Source organism: Mobula hypostoma, chromosome 2 (genome assembly GCF_963921235.1).
Source record: "Mobula hypostoma chromosome 2, sMobHyp1.1, whole genome shotgun sequence".
NCBI classification, from domain to species: domain Eukaryota; kingdom Metazoa; phylum Chordata; class Chondrichthyes; order Myliobatiformes; family Myliobatidae; genus Mobula; species Mobula hypostoma.
In genome coordinates this window covers 96,784,899-96,803,555 of record NC_086098.1, presented here as the reverse complement: position 1 = coordinate 96,803,555, position 18,657 = coordinate 96,784,899, and the positions used below count along the sequence as shown (strand labels likewise).

The 18,657-nt window shown below is 43.0% G+C and overlaps 1 protein-coding gene, 1 long non-coding RNA gene and 1 other non-coding gene across 4 annotated transcripts in view; 2 read left to right on the top strand and 1 right to left on the bottom strand.

Annotated features, from left to right (window-relative positions):
- Positions 1-363: 363 nt before the first annotated feature.
- Positions 364-17,830, bottom strand: sdhaf4 (succinate dehydrogenase complex assembly factor 4). Its single transcript, XM_063071831.1, has 3 exons — positions 17,705-17,830; positions 10,158-10,307; positions 364-775 (listed from the first exon to the last, which is right to left on the bottom strand). The coding sequence occupies exons 1-3, from the start codon at positions 17,766-17,768 to the stop codon at positions 666-668; spliced, it is 324 nt and encodes a 107-aa protein (XP_062927901.1). The 5' UTR covers positions 17,769-17,830; the 3' UTR covers positions 364-665.
- A 33-nt stretch (positions 17,831-17,863) lies between these two features.
- The window catches only part of LOC134342312 (uncharacterized), a 33,817-nt gene continuing 33,023 nt past the window's right edge, over positions 17,864-18,657 (top strand). The window contains exons 1-2 of one of the 2 annotated variants that reach the window (XR_010016996.1): positions 17,864-17,908; positions 18,322-18,447. This is a non-coding gene — a long non-coding RNA (uncharacterized LOC134342312). Of the gene's footprint in view, positions 17,909-17,955; positions 18,052-18,321; positions 18,448-18,657 lie in introns of those variants that run through there. The other variant, XR_010016997.1, reaches the window with a different exon arrangement.
- Positions 17,946-18,017, top strand: trnam-cau (transfer RNA methionine (anticodon CAU)). Its single transcript has one exon. It is a non-coding gene; the product is annotated as a tRNA-Met (tRNA).

Genomic DNA, 18,657 nt, shown 5'->3' with positions numbered 1-18,657 from the left:
GCCTGAACCACTGACTTTTTATTACTCCCCATATGTTTTCTGACCTTCTGAGTCCCTCCAGCATTTTGTGTGTGTTACTATACATCTTATATCCTTCTCTTCACAAACAAAGGGGAAAGTCTGCCAACACTAACATACCAGAAAGAACGCCCTATAGGGATCGGTTTTCCAAATTCATTAAACCAGTGTGAGGAACCCCACCCAATACTTGGCAGATGAATATCTGTGTCACTTGGGCCAGCACATACCTTAACTGAACCACAGTAAAAGGTGTGGCCAATGCAGATACCTAAAAAAAAAATACACCACATAATCAACTGTCAAAATCAACCTTTGTGATTTTTTATGTTACTCCAATGACATAGGAAGTGCATACGTGGCCAACAACTCATCTTGAACTTATGATAAAATCTAATTTAGAGTCCTGATGAAGGGTCTCAGCCCGAAAAGTTGACGATACTCTTTTCCATAGATGCTGCCTGGCCTGCTGAGATCCTCCAGCACTCTGAGTGTTGTATGAATGTAAAGACTTTTTTAATTATATAGTCATTTGTTGCAAAGAAATTGAGAGATACTGATGTCATTATTTTTAAATGCTTTTACCAATACATATTAAACACAAAATATTCAAACTATATACACCCATATATGGTCAACAGAAAAAACTAGAAGTCAATACAACGTCCCCTTCGTTCCCAGTCTCCATAGCGAGTGGGCTCTGGACCTCTTGGTCCGTCCTTTTCCTTTGTAACCGGATTGATGTCATCAGGAAACCCTAGGAAAAAAAGAACATTAGGTGCTTAATTTCCTGTTGTGTAGAAGAAGCTGTTCTCCTGAGAGTGGATGTACAAACAAGTGATATGACAAATCAGGCAACATGTTTCATTACAGCCTAATTCCCTTTTTAAATTCAACCAAAATTTTGAGGTGCAATTATTAAGGAATTTGCAACCAACTAAGAGTTTGAGAGTTGAAGGTGTAGTGCAACAAAATGTGAGATCTGATGATAAATCTAGCATTGATCACAAAATACCAATAATGATGAAAACATACTAATTAATTTACTTTCTTAAGGGAAGTCACCTGCCATTCCCGTGTGATAAGAGCCTAGAAGCCGAAGCAGACGCATCTTCCTCTCCCACTCAGCATTCAGAAGGGGCCATTCTCTTCACAACTCTTTGGTCCTCCATAAATTTTTCCTTTTCCTATAGCACTTTCCCCATAAAACAGAGGAAGGGCAAATATCCAATTTACTCTACCATCCACTCCTTCCTACCATCTGGGACCTGAACAGTCCTTCCAGGTGATGGAGCAATTCACCTGCACTTCGTCCAACCTAGCACAATGCATTCAGTCTTTACAATGGAGAAACCAAATCCAGATTGGATAACAACGTTTCAGAGCATTTTCCTTCAGAGTTTTCTAATGCCTGCCACTTTAATTCTCCATCTCACTCCACTCTGACTTAACAGTCAATGGTCATTTGCACTATTTTAAGACCCAAGCTAGATTTGAAGACAGTACTATATCTTCCACTTGGCCTTCTATGCTCAACAGCTTCCAGTAATTTGCTTTCTGTTTATATCAAAATTGGCCCAGGTCCACTCAAAGCAAACCATCTATAATGTTACTTCAGTTTTACTCTCTATACCAGCGGTCCCCAACCACTGGGCCGCAAAATGTGCTACCGAGCCGCGAGGAAACGATATGATTTGGCGATAGGAGTCAGCTGCAGCTTTCCTCATTCCCTGTCACGGCCACTGTTGAGCTTGAACGCACGTGAGGTGGTTACGCTTGCAAGGTTATGGCCCATGCGACATCCATGTCAGTGCAGGAAGAAGATCAAAAGCTTGCAACTGACAGTGGGCTGAAAAGTATGTTTGACATAACATCTCTGCCGGCTTTCTGGATCAAAGTCAAGGCTAAATATCCTGAGATAGCCACGAAAGCACTGAAAACGTTGCTTCTATTTCCAGAGCGCTGCAAAACTGCAAATGACACTCCATTCTTCAAGATGGGAGAGACACAGAAGAAAACAGTTAGTCTGACCTCAGTGGTTGGGAAGATGCTGAAGTCCATTGTTAAGGACGTGGTTTCAGGGTTCTTGGCAGATGATAAAATAGGCCATAGTCAGCATGGTTTCCTTAAGGGAAAGTCTTTCCTGACAAATCTGTTGGAATTCTTTGAAGAAATAACAAGCAGGATAGACAGTGGCAAATCAATGGATGTTGCATGCTTGGGTAATGGGAAGCCCTTTGTCAAAGTGCCACACGAGGCTGCAAAACAAGCCACGAGTCCATGGTATTACAGAAAAGAGAGTAGCATGGAGAGAGCATTGGCCAATTGGCAGCAGGCAAAAAGTCAGAAGAAAGGGTGCCTTTTTGGGTTGGCTGCTGGTGACTAGTGGTGTTGTACAAGGGTCTGTGCTGGGACGCTGCTTTTTATGTTATATGTCAATGGTTTGGAAGATGGAATTGATGGTTTTGTGGTCAAGTTTGCAGATGACATGAAGACAGGTAGAGGGGCAGTTAGTGTTGAGGAAGCAGAGGCTGCAGAAGGACTGAGATTAGGAGAATGGAAAAAAGTGGCAGATGGAATACAGCATCAACAAGTACATGATCATGCACTTTGGCAGAAGGAATAAAAGCAGAGATTCAGTTGTGAGGAAGGTGATTGCAATGTTAGCATTTATTTCAAGAGGACTAAAATATAAAAGCAAACATGTAATATTGAGGCTTTATAAGGTACTGATGAAGCCTCTCACCAGTGAGAGCAGTTTTGGGCCCCCTATCTAAAAAAGGATGTGCTGAAATTGTAAGGGTTCAAAGGAGGTTCACAAAATTGATTCCAGGACTGAAAGGCTTATCACACGAAGAGTGTTAGATGGCTCTGAGCCATCACTGGAATGCAGAAGAATGGGAGGAGTGGAAAGAGAGAGTAATCTCACTGAAACTGATTGAATGTTGAAAGGCCTCGACAGAGTGAATGTGGAAAGGATGTTTCCTATGGTGGGGTAGTCTAGAACCAGAGAACACAGCCTCATAATAGAGGGATGTCCATTTAAAATGGAGGCGAGTAAGAATTTCTTTAGCCAGAGAGTGGTGAATCTGTGGAATTCATTGCCTTAGGTCAGTGGTCCCCAACCAACAGGCCACAAAGCATGTGCTACCGGGCCGCGAGGAAACAATATGATTTGGCGAAAGGAATCAGCTGCACCTTTCCTCATTCCCTGTCACGCCCACTGTTGGAACTTGAACGCACACGAGGTCATTACTCGCACGTCATCCATGTCAGCGCGGGAAGGATTTCAACTCCTCGAGCTTGCAAATGACAGCGGGCTGAAAAGTACATTTGACATAACATCTCTGCCGGCATTCTGGATCAAAGTCAAGGCTGAATATCCTGAGACAGCAACAAAAGCACTGAAAACGTTGCTTCCATTTCCAACATATCTCTGCAATGAATGCAACGAAAACTAAATTGCGGAATAGACTGGACATAAGGAACCCCCATCGAGTATCACTGTCTCCCATCACCCCTCAATGTCTTGTTGCAGGAAAACAAACCCAGGGCTCCCACTGATTCACAGATATCGGTGTGTTGCAATGATTTTATATGTTCATACAGGGAAAATATGCGCTGTGTGTTTAATATCCAAACGTTACGTAAAATGTTATGATGCTATTGACTTATATAACCATATAACAATTACAGCACGGAAACAGGCCATCTCTGCCCTTCTAGTCCGTGCAAACGCTACTCTCACCTAGTCCCACCGACCTGCACTCAGCCCTTAACCCTCCATTCCTCTCCTGTCCGTATACCTATCCAATTTTTCTTTAAATGATAATAATTGAACCTGCCTCTACCACTTCTACTGGAAGTTCGTTCAACAGTTACTTCAAGCTCCCCTGTCCTCCCCTGATAATTGACTTATCATTATATTCATGCGAGGAAAATGTGTGGTGTGTTTAATATTAAATTCATTAGATAAACCCTTTTAGAAAAGAAATTGAGTGTATTAGCCACTTATCACCATATTCCGGTTGTGATTAACAGCCCCCCCCCACCCCCCCAACAGAATCACCAAAAACGATTTGTTGAAAAAAATCGGCACGTACATGCATGCGCACACAGGTGCCCGCGCAAGGTTTCATGGTCATTGTAGACTTCCTCGGGGAAAACACAACGTATTTGACTGCTACTCTTGTCCGTTGGCACCCCTACCACCCACCCCCCACCCCGGGTCAGCTGGTCCGCAAGAATATTGTCAATATTAAACCAGTCTCCGGTGCAAAAAAGGTTGGGGACCCCTGCCTTAGGTGGCTGCGGTGGTCAGGTCATTGTGTTTAAGGCAGAGGTTCACAGACTCTTGATTAGTCAGGGCTTGAAGGGTTATAGGGAAAAGGCATGAGATTGGGGCTGACTCTGACATGATGAAATGGCTGAGCAGACAAGATGGGCCAAAAGGTCTAATTCTGCTCCTATATCTTCTGGTCTTATGTTCCAAAAGAACTTAAACATATGTTTCAAATATTATTTTGCTTTCAACATCTATATTGACTCTGCCCAATATTATTTTCTAAGTGTCATTTTCTGACCATTTAAATAATAAATTCTTCTACTATAGTAATCAGAAACTGATCTGTACAACTGTTTTACACAATTGTATATCACATAATCGTCACTTCAGTCCATCAGGTTCTGATCTACATAAATCCCATTTTCCAGTATCCATCCCAAATCTTTCAAATGTTTGCCCAAGATTATTAAAGGCTGAGAATCTCTGTCTCCACCAACTTTGGGGTGAAAAGAATTCTGCCTCAAATCCACCAAATTTTCAACCCCTCATCTTAAAACACTTCTCTGATATCAGCACCAAGTTTCTAAAAAGAAATTAAACCAATATATGCAAGTCAGAATCAGATCTAATATCACCGGCATATGTCATGAAATTGTTAACTTAGCAGCAGCAGTAAGACATAATATAGAAAATATAGAAAAAATAAAGTAAATCAAAGTGTGTGTATGTATATGTGTGTATACATACACACATATATACACACACACATATACACACACACATATATATATGCATATATACATACATATATATACATACACACATATATATACATACACACACATATATATACATACACACACATATATATACATACATACATATATATACATACATACATATATATATATTTATTAAATAAATTACAAATAGTGCAAAAACAGAAATAATATAAAAAAGTGAGGTAGTGTTCATGGGTTCAATGAACATTTAGAAATCGGATGGCAGAGGGTTAGAAGCTGTTCCTAAAACGCTGAGTGTGCTTCAGGCTTTTGTACCTCCTTCTTGATGGTAACAACGACAAGAGGGCAATAGGGGTCCTTAATGATGTGATGCCGCCTTTCTGAGGCACTGCTCCTTGAAAATGTCTTGGATTCTACGAATGCTAGTACCCAAAGTGGACCTGATTAATTTTACAACTTCCTGTAGCTTCTTTCAATATTGTGCAGTAGCACCACCCCCTCCCCCATACCAGACAGCCTGTCAGAATGCTCTCCACAGTACATCTATAGAATTTTGAATGTTTTAGGTGACAAACCAAATCTCCTCAAACTCCTAATAAAATTTAGCCTTTTATAGCTGCATCAATATTTTGGGACCAGGGTTAGAGATCTTGACACCTAGGAATATGAAATTGCCCACTCCCTCCACGAGGATTGGTTTGTATTCCCTCATCTTACTCTTCCTGAAGTCCACAATCAGCTCTTTGGTCTTCCTGACATTGAGAGCAACACCACTCAACAAGCTGATATATCTCAATCCCACAGGCCCTCTCATCTACATCTAAGATGCTACCGACAATGGCAACAAATTTATAGATGGCATTTGAGCTGTGCCTAGCCATGCAGTGATGGTATAGAGAGTAGAGCAGTGGCAATGACACAAGTCATTGCGTTTTCCCTTGTGCGCACATTTTTAGACTCATTGATCACAGCTTTATTTACACATATTGCTTTGGACTAAGACCTATAAACTGCAGTTGCTCAGGTTGCAAACCAGGTTCCACCAATGGTTTCCCAACTGCCTTCTAATGTGGGAGTCCACTTGGGATTTGGCTTGAATTTAACATTCTACCATCATTTCCTTACCCTGTGATAAATGTTCATGTTCTGGTTTGTAACAGACCCACCATTTCGCCATGTCAGCTTAATCCTTTTTGCATACCCATAGAAAATATTAGTCCATTTTTATGTTCCTTTGACAGTTTACTCTCACATGTTCCACTGCTCTGCAAGCCCATCTGAACTATTACCATAGTACTCTCCTAGCCTTATCAGGCCCATATGTAACTGCAAGATGGATTTTGATCTGCCCTGGTCTGGTCAGATTAAAAAGAGCCTCCCTGACTCCTGCTAGCATAGGTCATTCCCCTCCAGGTTACATTGTGCAATTAGGGTCCTTGCCTCTACCAGCCTCTCAGGGAGAAGGTTCCAGTCCAGCACTCCTCTCCAAATGAAAAACATCATCCTGGTATATTTTCTAATCTTTCTACCAGTTTATTTAAATCACCCCCCTGAGTTTTTGACAATTCTAGAGAGGGCAAAGATTCTCATCTTCTAAACCTAGGAATCTTCTTATAAAAGAAATATTCAAGAAAGGGAGTAGAGATAGCCCAAAAAATTATAGACCAGTGAGTCTTACCTCAGTGGTTGGTAAGTTGATGGAGCAGATCCCGAGAAGCAGAATTTATGAACATTTGGAGACGTAGAATATTATTAGAAATAGTCAGCATGGCTTTGTCAAGGGCTGGTCGTGCCTTACGAGCCTGATTGAATTTTTTGAGGATGTGACTAAACACATTGATGAAGGAACAGCAGTAGATGTAGTGTATATGGATTTCAGCAAGGCATTCAAGGCACCCCATGCAAGGCTTATTGAGAAAGTAAGGAGGTATAGGATCCAAGGGGACATTGCTTTGTGGATCCAGAACTGGCCTGCCCACAGAAGGCAAAGAGTGGTTGCAGATGGGTCATATTCTGCATGGAGGTCGGTCACCAGTGGAGTGCCTCAGGGATCTGTTCTGGGACCCTTACACTTCATGATTTTTATAAATGACCTGGATGAGGGTGGGTTAGTAAGTATGCTGATGACACAAAGGTTGGAGGCGTTGTGGATAGTGTGGAGGGCTGTCAGAGATTACAGTGGGACATTGATAGGATGCAAAACTGGGCTGAGAAATGGCAGATGGAGTTCAACCCAGATAAGTTAGAGGTGGTTCATTTTGGTAGGTCAAATATGATGGCAGAATATAGTATTAATGGTAAAACTCTTGGCAGTGTGGAGGATCAGAGGGATCTTGGGGTCTGAGTCGACAGGACGCTCAAAGCAGTTGCGCAGGTTGACTCTGTGGTTAAGAAGGCATATAGTGTATTGGCCTTCATTAATCGTGGAATTGAACATGGGAGATGAGAGGTAATGTTGCAGCTATATAGGACCCTGGTCAGACCCCACTTGGAGTACTGTGCTCAATTCTGGTCGCCTCACCACAGGAAGGATGTGAAAGCCATAGAAAGGGTGCAGAGGAGATTTCCAAAAATGTTGCCCGGATTGGGGAGCATGCCTTATAACAGGTTGAGTGAACTTGGCCTTTTCTCCTTGGAGTGATGGAGGATGAGAGATGACCTGATAGAGGCGTACAAGATGATGAGCAGCATTGATCGTGTGGACAGTCAGAGGCTTTTTCCCAGGGCCGAAATGGTTGCCACAAGAGGACACAGGTTTAAGGTGCTGGGGAGTAAATATAGAGATGTCAGGGGTAAGTTTTTTTACTCCGAGTGTGGTGAGAGCATGGAATGGGCTGCCGGTGGTGGAGGTGGATACTTTAGGATAGGTACATGGAGCTTAGAAAAATAGAGGGCTATAGGTAAGCCTAGTAATTTCTAAGGTAGGGACATGTTCGGCACAACTTTGTGGGCCAAAGGGCCTGTATTGTGCTGTAGGTTTTCTGTGTTTCTAAAAGGACCTTGCTTAGGTACCCCCTCGTCATCCTCTTGTTTACCAGAGTAAATCATATGGATCACCTAGCTTGTGGATTCTGGGATGGGATTAATGGCTCATTACTTAAAACACAGATCAGACAAGAGGTAAATGCGTTATTATTTTATTCTTGACAAATAGTCACAGAATATAAATAATTTACACAGCTCTGTTCTGATTCACAAGCAACAACAGCACTAACACACAGGACAAGGGGAGGTTACAAGCTCAGTTTTGAGCTTCTGGCCCCTGTGGTGAGGTAGGAAATGGGATAAAAGGTAATTTGAAGGGTGGGGCTGGTGCAGCATCAGCTATACTCAGCCAAGCTACTTTCACACATGTATAATTGTATTGGTGTGGCACTTTTACTTGCTGTTGATACAGACCAACATACAAACCCCATTTCCAGAAAGGTTGGGATATTTTCCAAAAATGCAATAAAAACAAAAATCTGTGATATGTTAATTCACGTGAACCTTTATTTAACTGACAAAAGTATAAAGAAAAGATTTTCAATAGTTTTACTGACCAACTTAATTGTATTTTGTAAACATACACAAATTTAGAATTTGATGGCTGCAACACACTCAACAAAGTTGGGACAGAGGCATGTTTACCATTGTGTTACATCACCTTTCCTCTTAATAACACTTTTTAATCGTTTTGGAACTGAGGATACTAATTGTAGTATATTTGCAATTGGAAATTTTGTCCACTCTTGCTTGATATAAGACTTCAGCTGCTCAACAGTCTGTGGTCTCCGTTGTCTGATTCTCCTCTTCATGATGCGCCATACATTTTCAATAGGAGATAGATCTGGACTGGCAGCAGGCCAGTCAAGCACATGCACTCTGTGTCTACAAAGCCACGCTGTTGTAGCCTGTGCAGAATGTGGTCTGGCATTGTCTTGCTGAAATAAACATGGATGTCCCAGGAAGAGACATCGCCTTGATGACAACATATGTCTCTCTAAAATCCTAATATACGCCTCAGAGTCAATGGTACCTTCACATACATGCAACTCACCCATGCCGTGGGCACTGATGCACCCCCATACCATCACAGATGCTGGCTTTTGCACTTTTCGCTGATAACAATCTGGATGGTCGTTTTCATCTTTGGCACGGAGAACTCGACGCCCGTTTTTTCCGAAAACTAGCTGAAATGTGGACTCATCTGACCACAGCACATGGTTCCATAGTCTTTCCGTCCATTTGAGATGAGCTGGGGCCCAGGGAACTCGCTGGCGTTTCTACATAGAATTGATGTATGGCTTCCTCCTTGCGTAACACAGTTTCAAGTTGCATTTCTGGATGCAGCGACGGACTGTGTTGAGTGACAATGGTTTTCCGAAGTACTCCCGAGCCCAGGTGGCTATAATTGTCACAACAGCACGACGGTTTCTTAGGCAGCACCACCTGAGGGCTTGAAGATCACGCGCACGCAACAGTGGTTTCCCACCTCGTCCTTTACGCACTGAGATGTCTCTGAATTCTCTGAAGCTTTTCACAATATTATGTACTGTAGATGTTGAAAGACCTAAATTCTCTGCAATCTTGCTTTGAGAAATGTTCCTTTTGAACTGACTAACAATTCTCTCATGAATTTTGGCACAAAGGGGTGAGCCATGACCCATCCTTGCTTGCAAAGACTGAGCCTTTGATGGACGCTACTTTTATACCCAGTCATGATACCTCACCTGCTACCAATTAACCTGCTTAATGTGGAGTCTTCCAAACCGGTGTTACTTGAATATTCTGTGCACTTTTCAATCTTATTTTAACTCTGTCCCAACTTTTGTTGAGTGTGTTGCAGCCATCAAATTCTAAATTTGTGTATATTTACAAAATACAATTAAGTTGGTCAGTAAAACTATTGAAAATCTTTTCTTTGTACTTTTGTCAGTTAAATAAAGGTTCACGTGAATTAACATATCACAGATGTTTGTTTTTAATGCATTTTGGAAAATATCCCAACTTTTCTGGAAATGGGGTTTGCACATGGGAGTTCAATTTCTGAAGCGATCTTTCTGTAGTTTTCACATTTTATTAATAAACTTTGGCAATAAATAAAGATCAGTGCTAGGACAAGGACTCACTTTCCAGGGCATCTCCTCCCAAAGGATCCTGTTGTGGATGATCAAAGCGACCAACAGGTGTTTCAGGCTTTTTTAAAGGCTCCTTTTTCAAATTCATTTGACTTTCAGTTTTGGAGCTGGATGATCTCCAGGAGTTCCAGGAGACAAAACCTGTATATGGAACAACACCTGCATCAAACAATGTACGCAGCATGGAAACTGGCCCAACGGCTCACTGAGATCATGCAGAAAATAAACCACCCATTTACAACAATCCTACTTTAATCCTATTTTATCTTCCCCAGATTGATAAGGTTGGGGGGGGGGGCAGGACACACATAGCATTTTACAGCGCTTTACAGTACCAGTGACCAGGTTCAATTCCTGCCGGTGCCCGTAAGGGGTTTGTATGTACTCCCCATGACCATGTGGATGTGGGTTTCTTCCTCCGGGTGCTCAGGTTTCTTCTGAAAATGTACCAGTTCAAAATAAATTTATTATTAAAACATACGGGTTGGCAAGTTAATTTGTCACTGTAAATTGTTCTGTGATTAAGCCAGGATTAAATTGGGGGGGGGGGGGTGACAGGTGGCACAGCTTAAAGGGCCTTTCCACGTAGCACCTCAATAAATAAATGTTAAAAATTAAGTACCATCCAGGGTCAATTTACAGTGGCCAGTTATCCTGCTAGCCTTCGCATCTCTGGAACATGGGAGGAAATTCACACAGTCCATGTTGACAGGAGGAACGAGTTCCAATTACTCTAAAGACTGGAGTTTGAGGCCTCATGTTTGAGTTCCTGCCTTTGGCAATACTTGCGGGCTGCTCCCAGCACAACCTTGAATGCATTGGCTGTTATTGCAAACACACGTGCAAATAAACTTGAGAGCGCATCCAAAATAAATTATTAAAGTATATATATATTTAACCAGATACTACCCTAAGAATCATTTTCTTGTGGCATTCAAAGTAGAACAAAGTACAGTAGAATCAGTGAAAAACTACATACAACCAAAGATTGACAAGTTCCTCACAAATAGCACTTTGTGGCTTGAGCAAACTTAACAACCTCACAGCTTTACTTACCAAAGTTTAATCTTGACTTAAAATGCTAAGTGGCGTTTACAGGTTCTCTCTGTCACATCATTTTCCTCAAATGCTCCAATTTTTCTCCCTACATCCTGAAGATGTTGGATTAAGTGGCCGCTGCAAATTGCCAAATATGTTGCAATCTGAGAGTAGATGAGGGGAGGTGCAGAGAATAAAAATAGATTGCTGTGGTAATTACTGCAGTACCACAGGAACTCCCACCTTCATGTGTATGTATGTTTGATAACCAATACAGGTGTCCCCCGCTTTTCGAACGTTCGCTTTACGAAACCTCATTGTTCTGTTTTCACTAATAGGTGTTTTCACTGTTACGAGAAAAGCAGCGCGTGCCCGAGCAGCCGCTCTCCCCCGGATTCGGAACAGCATTCTCGCCGGCATTGCTTAAACACGTGCCTGCGTGCAGCCATTTGCAAGATGAGTTCTATGGTATCGGAAAAGCCTAAAAGAGCTCGTAAGGATGTTACACTTAGCGTAAAACTAGACGTAATTAAGCATTTTGATCGTGGTGAACGAAGTATAAGGACTAAGTGAGTTTAGCTTGTGGAAGCTGACGAAGATGATGTTGAAGAGGTTTTGGCATCCCATGGCCAAGAACTGATAGATGAAGAGCTGATGCAATTGGAAGAGGAAAGGATAACAATCGAAACTGAATGAGTAATGATAAAGTACGACTTTAATTTTGAAAGGGTACGTTGGTTTAGGGGATATTTGCAGGATGGTTTGAGTGCTTACAAAGAACTGTATGATAGAAAAACGCGCAAGGCTGTTGTCAAGCAAGCCATCCACATCAGCCACAGCAGACGACGAACCTCGACCTCTGACATCGAGGTGGGCAGTCATAGGAGAAGATGACCTACCTGCCCTAATGGAAACAGACGACGAGATAACACCCCAGTGTCCCACCACCCCAACCCCCCGGCCGCGGACAGATACCAATCCGCGAAGAATACAGCAGTAGCCGGGAGACACACAGCACATCTTTACGAAAAAAGCCGAAATAAACAAGCTAATTGATTAGATGCCACCTGACACGTAATTGTCGGCCCAGATCAGAGGCGATGCAATCGGCACTGATCTGGGCCGACAATTACGTGCCGGGTGGCACCTAATTAATTAGCTTGCTTACTTTGGCTTTTTTCTTAAAGATGTGCTGGGTGCCTCCCGGCTACTGCTGAATTCTCTGCGAATCGGTTCTGTTTACTGCCCGGAGTGTGGGGGCAAATGCACCACCCAAACTCCGACGACTCAGTCTAACACATCACCATCAGTGTGCTCCGCACTGTCCCGATTCCGGTAAGTGATACTACACTGTACATACATTTCTACTTTATATCGGCTCTGTATTTTTATGTGTTATTTGGTATGATTTGGCAGCTTCATAGCTTAAAGCAGAGGTCCCCAGCCATTTTCACACTGCGGACCGGTTTCATATTGACAATATTCTTGCGGACCGGCCGATCGGGGGTGGGGGGGTGGTGGTGGTAGGGTTGCCAACGAACAAGGGCAGCAGTCATATACGTTGGGTTTACCCGGAGAAAGACTACAATGACCATGAAGCCTTGTGCGGGAACCAGTGCGTATTCGTGTTTTGCACGTGTGTGCATGCTGATTTCCTTCTACAAATCGTTTTTGGCGATTCTGTTCGGGGGGAGGAGCGTTAATCATGAACACAATACAGGTGATAAGTGGCTAATACACTCAATTTCATTTCTAAAAGGGTTTATCTAACGAATTTAATATTAAACACACGGCACATATTTTGCTCGCATGAATATAGTGATAAGTCAATTATCAGGGGAGGACAGGGGAGCTTGAAGTAAGTGTTGAACGAACTTCCAGTAGAAGTGGTAGAGGCAGGTTCGATATTATCATTTAAAGAAAAATTGGATAGGTATATGGACAGGAAAGGAACGGAGGGTTATGGCTGAGTGCAGGTCGGTGGGACCAGGTGAGAATAGCGTTTGGCACAGACTAGAAGGGGAGAGATGGCCTGTTTCCGTGCTGTAATTGTCATATGGTTATACAAGTCAATAGCATCGTACCATTAAAGTAACGTTTGAATATTAAACACACAGCACATATTTTCCCCGTATGAACATATAGAATCATTGCAACACACCAATATTGCTGAATCAGTGGGAGCCCTGGGCTTGTTTCCCTGCAACAAGACGGTCCTATCGGGGTGATGGGAGACAGCGATACTTGAAGGAGGTTCCTTATGTCCAGTCTATTCCGCAATTTAGTTTTCATTGCGTTCATTGCAGAGATATGTTGGAAATGGAAGCAACGTTTTTGGTGCTTTCGTGGCTATCTCAGGATATTTAGCCTTGACTTTGATCCAGAATGCTGGCAGAGATGTTATGTCAAACATGCTTTTCAGCCCGCCGTCATTTGCAAGCTCGAGGAATTGATCTCCTTCCCACGCTGATATGGATGACACATGCGTAATGATCTCGCATGCGTTCAAGTTCAACCGTGAGCATGAAAGGGAATGAGGAAAGGTGCAGCTGACTGATATCGCCAAATCATATCGTTTCCTCACGGCCTGGTAGCGCATGCTTTGCGGCCCGGTGGTTGGGGACCGCTGGCTTAAAGGTTACTGGAGAGCGCTTGCGCCGTGTTTTTGCCGACGGCGCTTGCGTGAGATATTTGCTACGGAGAACAGTTCAGGCAATGATTGTGGAAAAATATTTCTACTTTATATAAGCTGTGTATTTATCATATCATTCCTGCTTTTACTATATGTTACTATTAGTTTAGGTGTTATGTGTTATTTGGCATGATTTGGTAGGTTATTTTTGGGTCTGCGAATGCTCACAAAATTTTCCCATATAAGTAAATGATAATTGCTTCTTCGTTTTATGACATTCGGGCTTATGAACTGTTTCATAAGAATGCTCTACCTTCGGATGGCGGGGGAAACCTGTACAAGCAAAACGGTCATATCTGCCTTCATTAAAAAATTGAAAATAAATAAATGCAATTAGTTTATAGAAACATAGAAACATAGAAAATAGGTGCAGGAGTAGGCCATTCGGCCCTTCGAGCCTGCACCGCCATTTATTATGATCATGGCTGATCATCCAACTCAGAACCCAGCCTTCCCTCCATACCCCCTGACCCCTGTAGCCACAAGGGCCATATCTAACTTCCTTTTAAACATAGCTAATGAACTGGCCTCAACAGTTTGCTGTGGCAGAGAATTCCACAGATTCACCACTCTCTGTGTGAAGAAGTTTTTCCTAACCTCGGTCCTAAAAGGCTTCCCCTCTATCCTCAAACTGTGACCCCTCGTTCTAGACCTCCCCAACATCGGGAACAATCTTCCTGCATCTAGCCTGTCCAATCCCTTTAGGATCTTATACGTTTCAATCAGATCCCCCCTCAATCTTCTAAATTCCAACGAGTACAAGCCCAGTTCATCCAGTCTTTCTTCATATGAAAGACCTGCCATCCCAGGAATCAATCTGGTGAACCTTCTTTGTACTCCCTCTATGGCAAAGATGTCTTTCCTCAGATTAGGGGACCAAAACTGCACACAATACTCCAGGTGTGGTCTCACCAAGGCCTTGTACAACTGCAGTAGTACCTCCCTGCTCCTGTACTCGAATCCTCTCGCTATAAATGCCAGCATACCGTTCGCCTTTTTCACCGCCTGCTGTACCTGCATGCCCACTTTCAATGACTGGTGTATAATGACACCCAGGTCTCGTTGCACCTCCCCTTTTCCTAATCGGCCACCATTCAGATAATAATCTGTTTTCCTATTTTTGCCACCAAAGTGGATAACTTCACATTTATCCACATTAAATTGCATCTGCCATGAGTTTGCCCACTCACCCAACCTATCCAAGTCACCCTGCATTTAATTCCCTCATCCAAGTCATTAATATATATTGTAAACAACTGGGGTCCCAGCACTGAGCCTTGCGGTACCCCACTAGTCACCGCCTGCCATTCTGAAAAGGTCCCGTTTATTCCCACTCTTTGCTTCCTGTCTGCTAACCAATTCTCCACCCACACCAATACCTTACCCCCAATACCGTGTGCTTTAAGTTTGCACACTAATCTCCTATGTGGGACCTTGTCAAAAGCCTTTTGAAAATCCAAATATACCACATCCACTGGTTCTCCCCTATCCACTCTACTAGTTACATCCTCAAAAAATTCTATGAGATTCGTCAGACATGATTTTCCTTTCACAAATCCATGCTGACTTTGTCCGATCATTTCACCGCTTTCCAAATGTGCTGTTATCACATCCTTGATAACTGACTCCAGCAGTTTCCCCACCACCGACGTTAGGCTAACCGGCCTATAATTCCCCGGTTTCTCTCTCCCTCCTTTTTTAAAAAGTGGGGTTACATTAGCCACCCTCCAATCCTCAGGAACTAGTCCAGAATCTAACGAGTTTTGAAAAATTATCACTAATGCATCCACTATTTCTTGGGCCACTTCCTTAAGCACTCTGGGATGCAGACCATCTGGCCCTGGGGATTTATCTGCCTTCAATCCCTTCAATTTACCTAACACCACTTCCCTACTAACATGTATTTCGCTCAGTTCCTCCATCTCACTGGACCCTCTGTCCCTTACTATTTCTGGAAGATTATTTATGTCCTCCTTAGTGAAGACAGAACCAAAGTAATTATTCAATTGGTCTGCCATGTCCTTGCTCCCCATAATCAATTCACCTGTTTCTGTTTGCAGGGGACCTACATTTGTCTTTATCAGTCTTTTCCTTTTTACATATCTATAAAAGCTTTTACAGTCCGTTTTTATGTTCTCTGCCAGTTTTCTCTCATAATCTTTTTTCCCCTTCCTAATTAAGCCCTTTGTCCTCCTCTGCTGAACTCTGAATTTCTCCCAGTCCTCAGGTGAGCCACTTTCTCTGGCTAATTTGTATGCTACTTCTTTGGAATTGATACTATCCCTAATTTCTCTTGTCAGCCACGGGTGCACTACCTTCCTTGATTTATTCTTTTGCCAAACTGGGATGAACAATTGTTGTAGTTCATCCATGCAACCTTTAAATGCCTGCCATTGCATATCCACCGTCAATCCTTGAAGTGTCATTTGCCAGTCTATCTTAGCTAATTCATGTCTCATACCTTCAAAGTTACCCCTCTTTAAGTTCAGAACCTTTGTTTCTGAATTAACTACGTCACTCTCCATGTTAATGAAGAATTCCACCATATTATGGTCACTCTTACCCAAGGGGCCTCTCACGACAAGATCGCTAATTAACCCTTCCTCATTGCTCAAAACCCAGTCCAGAATAGCCTGCTCTCTAGTCGGTTCCTCGACATGTTGGTTCAAAAAACCATCCCGCATACATTCCAAGAAATCCTCTTCCTCAGCACCTTTACCAATTTGGTTCACCCAGTCTACATGTAGATTGAAGTCACCCATTATAACTGCTGTTCCTTTATTGCACACATTTCTAATTTCCTGTTTAATACCATCTCCGACCTCACTACTACTGTTAGGTGGCCTGTACACAACTCCCACCAGCGTCTTCTGCCCCTTAGTGTTACGCAGCTCTACCCATATCGATTCCACATCTTCCCGGCTTATGTCCTTCCTTTCTATCTGCAGCTATCATGCACTTACAAACATAATTCATGGGGATTATCACAAATTTCAATGTTTGCAATAGTAAGCACCTAAATTGTAGTCTTTCCTAATAATACTTTGTTTTATTTACTGTAAAATTACTATTTTCTAAAACTCTCAGCAATTACAAATTAAAAAACTTAAACTCTATAACTAACTCTGCATTCCAACTCCTGCTGTGCCCTCTGGTCTCAGAAGTCCTTCAACAAGTCAGTGTGAAAGAGGTGCAAGTGATGGGCTCCCTGGACCTGTGTGAACGGCCATTTTGTCCTGGCTGAGGACCCTGACAACTGGGAGGCAATACCATCCTCACTTCCTCCAGGTGTCCAAGGTTCACCAGAACTTGAGCAGTCACTTCAAAAACTCAAACAAGGCTTGAAGCCTCTCACACTTTTGCAACAGGGCAATAAGGTAATACAAACAATGCAGAATGAACTGTTACAGTTACAGAGAAAATGCAGCACCAATTCCCTCAACAACTGTTTTGAAACAGCCGCACTTCCCACATTTTAAATGGAGCGTTTTCACTATAACGAGGGAAGCATCTCGGGATGTAGAGCCAGAGTTCAGATCAGGAAACAATTTCTCAATTAGGGGCACATTAATAAAAACTCTGTGAGCACCTCATTCTCGACTAAATTGGCATATTACTTCGTACACATTAATTAATGGCTTGTACTCTGTTAAAAGGGGGAATCTCCCCAAACCTCACACACAGGAATCCCCTCAACCCCTCAGAGTAATACTACCCTATCAGTAAATCCCCAGGTTCCGGGCCACGACAGACCTCATACATCTCCAAGCCTCAGCGTTCCCCCTGCTCAAGCGCGGCCCTTACTCACTCTGCCGTGACGCGACACTACGCCGTACCGCTACCACCGTCCCCAAAACCCAACGCCCCGACATTGCGAGCGGCCTGAGCTTGGGCCCGTAAGAGGGTGGGGCGACTTGAAAATACTGCGCATGTGGAGGCGGGGAGAGGCTGTCCACCCGCCCGCAAACTCGACACGTGACTTGAACAGTCAGACTGTCCCTCCTGGCGTAAGGTATGTATAACCGTGCGAAAAATTTCAAACCGTCGTCAGCAGAGTGGCGCAGCGGAAGCGTGCTGGGCCCATAACCCAGAGGTCGATGGATCGAAACCATCCTCTGCTAAGCGATAATTTTTTTTTATTCGGCAGAGCGATAGGTGAAGAACGGTAGCATTAGCCACTCTTCGCCCTTTATATATGTTAAAATAGTCGTGCTTTTCACAGTTAACGATTAACGTTCAATAACATTTATGCAGAGCCATACTGATTCAAAAAAATCATTCAATATGAGAGCCTAATTTTCGGCTAAATTGGTACCTTGTTTCCTGTACATTAATGGATTTAGCTCTCTGTTAATTTTTCTTTTCATTCTCTTTGATTCTAACGTTCCCTGCAATAATATTTCTCCAATCACCTTTCCTTCTCAGATTCTGTCATCTCCCGTGCTTCTGTTTTCCCTCCTGTCCGCGTTATCTCTCGTGGTGGTGCTCCTGTTGTTGAGAATGAGTTCTCTTGGTTTAGACCGACTGAGGATCAAGGACCAAGTCAAAGAGGTGTGTGAAGGGGAACCTTCAGTATGTGATGTTCGCATGAAGTCTGCCTCCACCTTGCAGTCAGAATTTGCAGGTTAGGGAAGGTGAATAACTGAAATGTATTTTGTAGATTATTAACACAGCACCCACTGTATTTAGGATTGAGTACAGGGGGCCTTGAGTATTGTTGGCGCGGCCTCTTTGACGGTGGAATGGCATGGGAATTTCGTG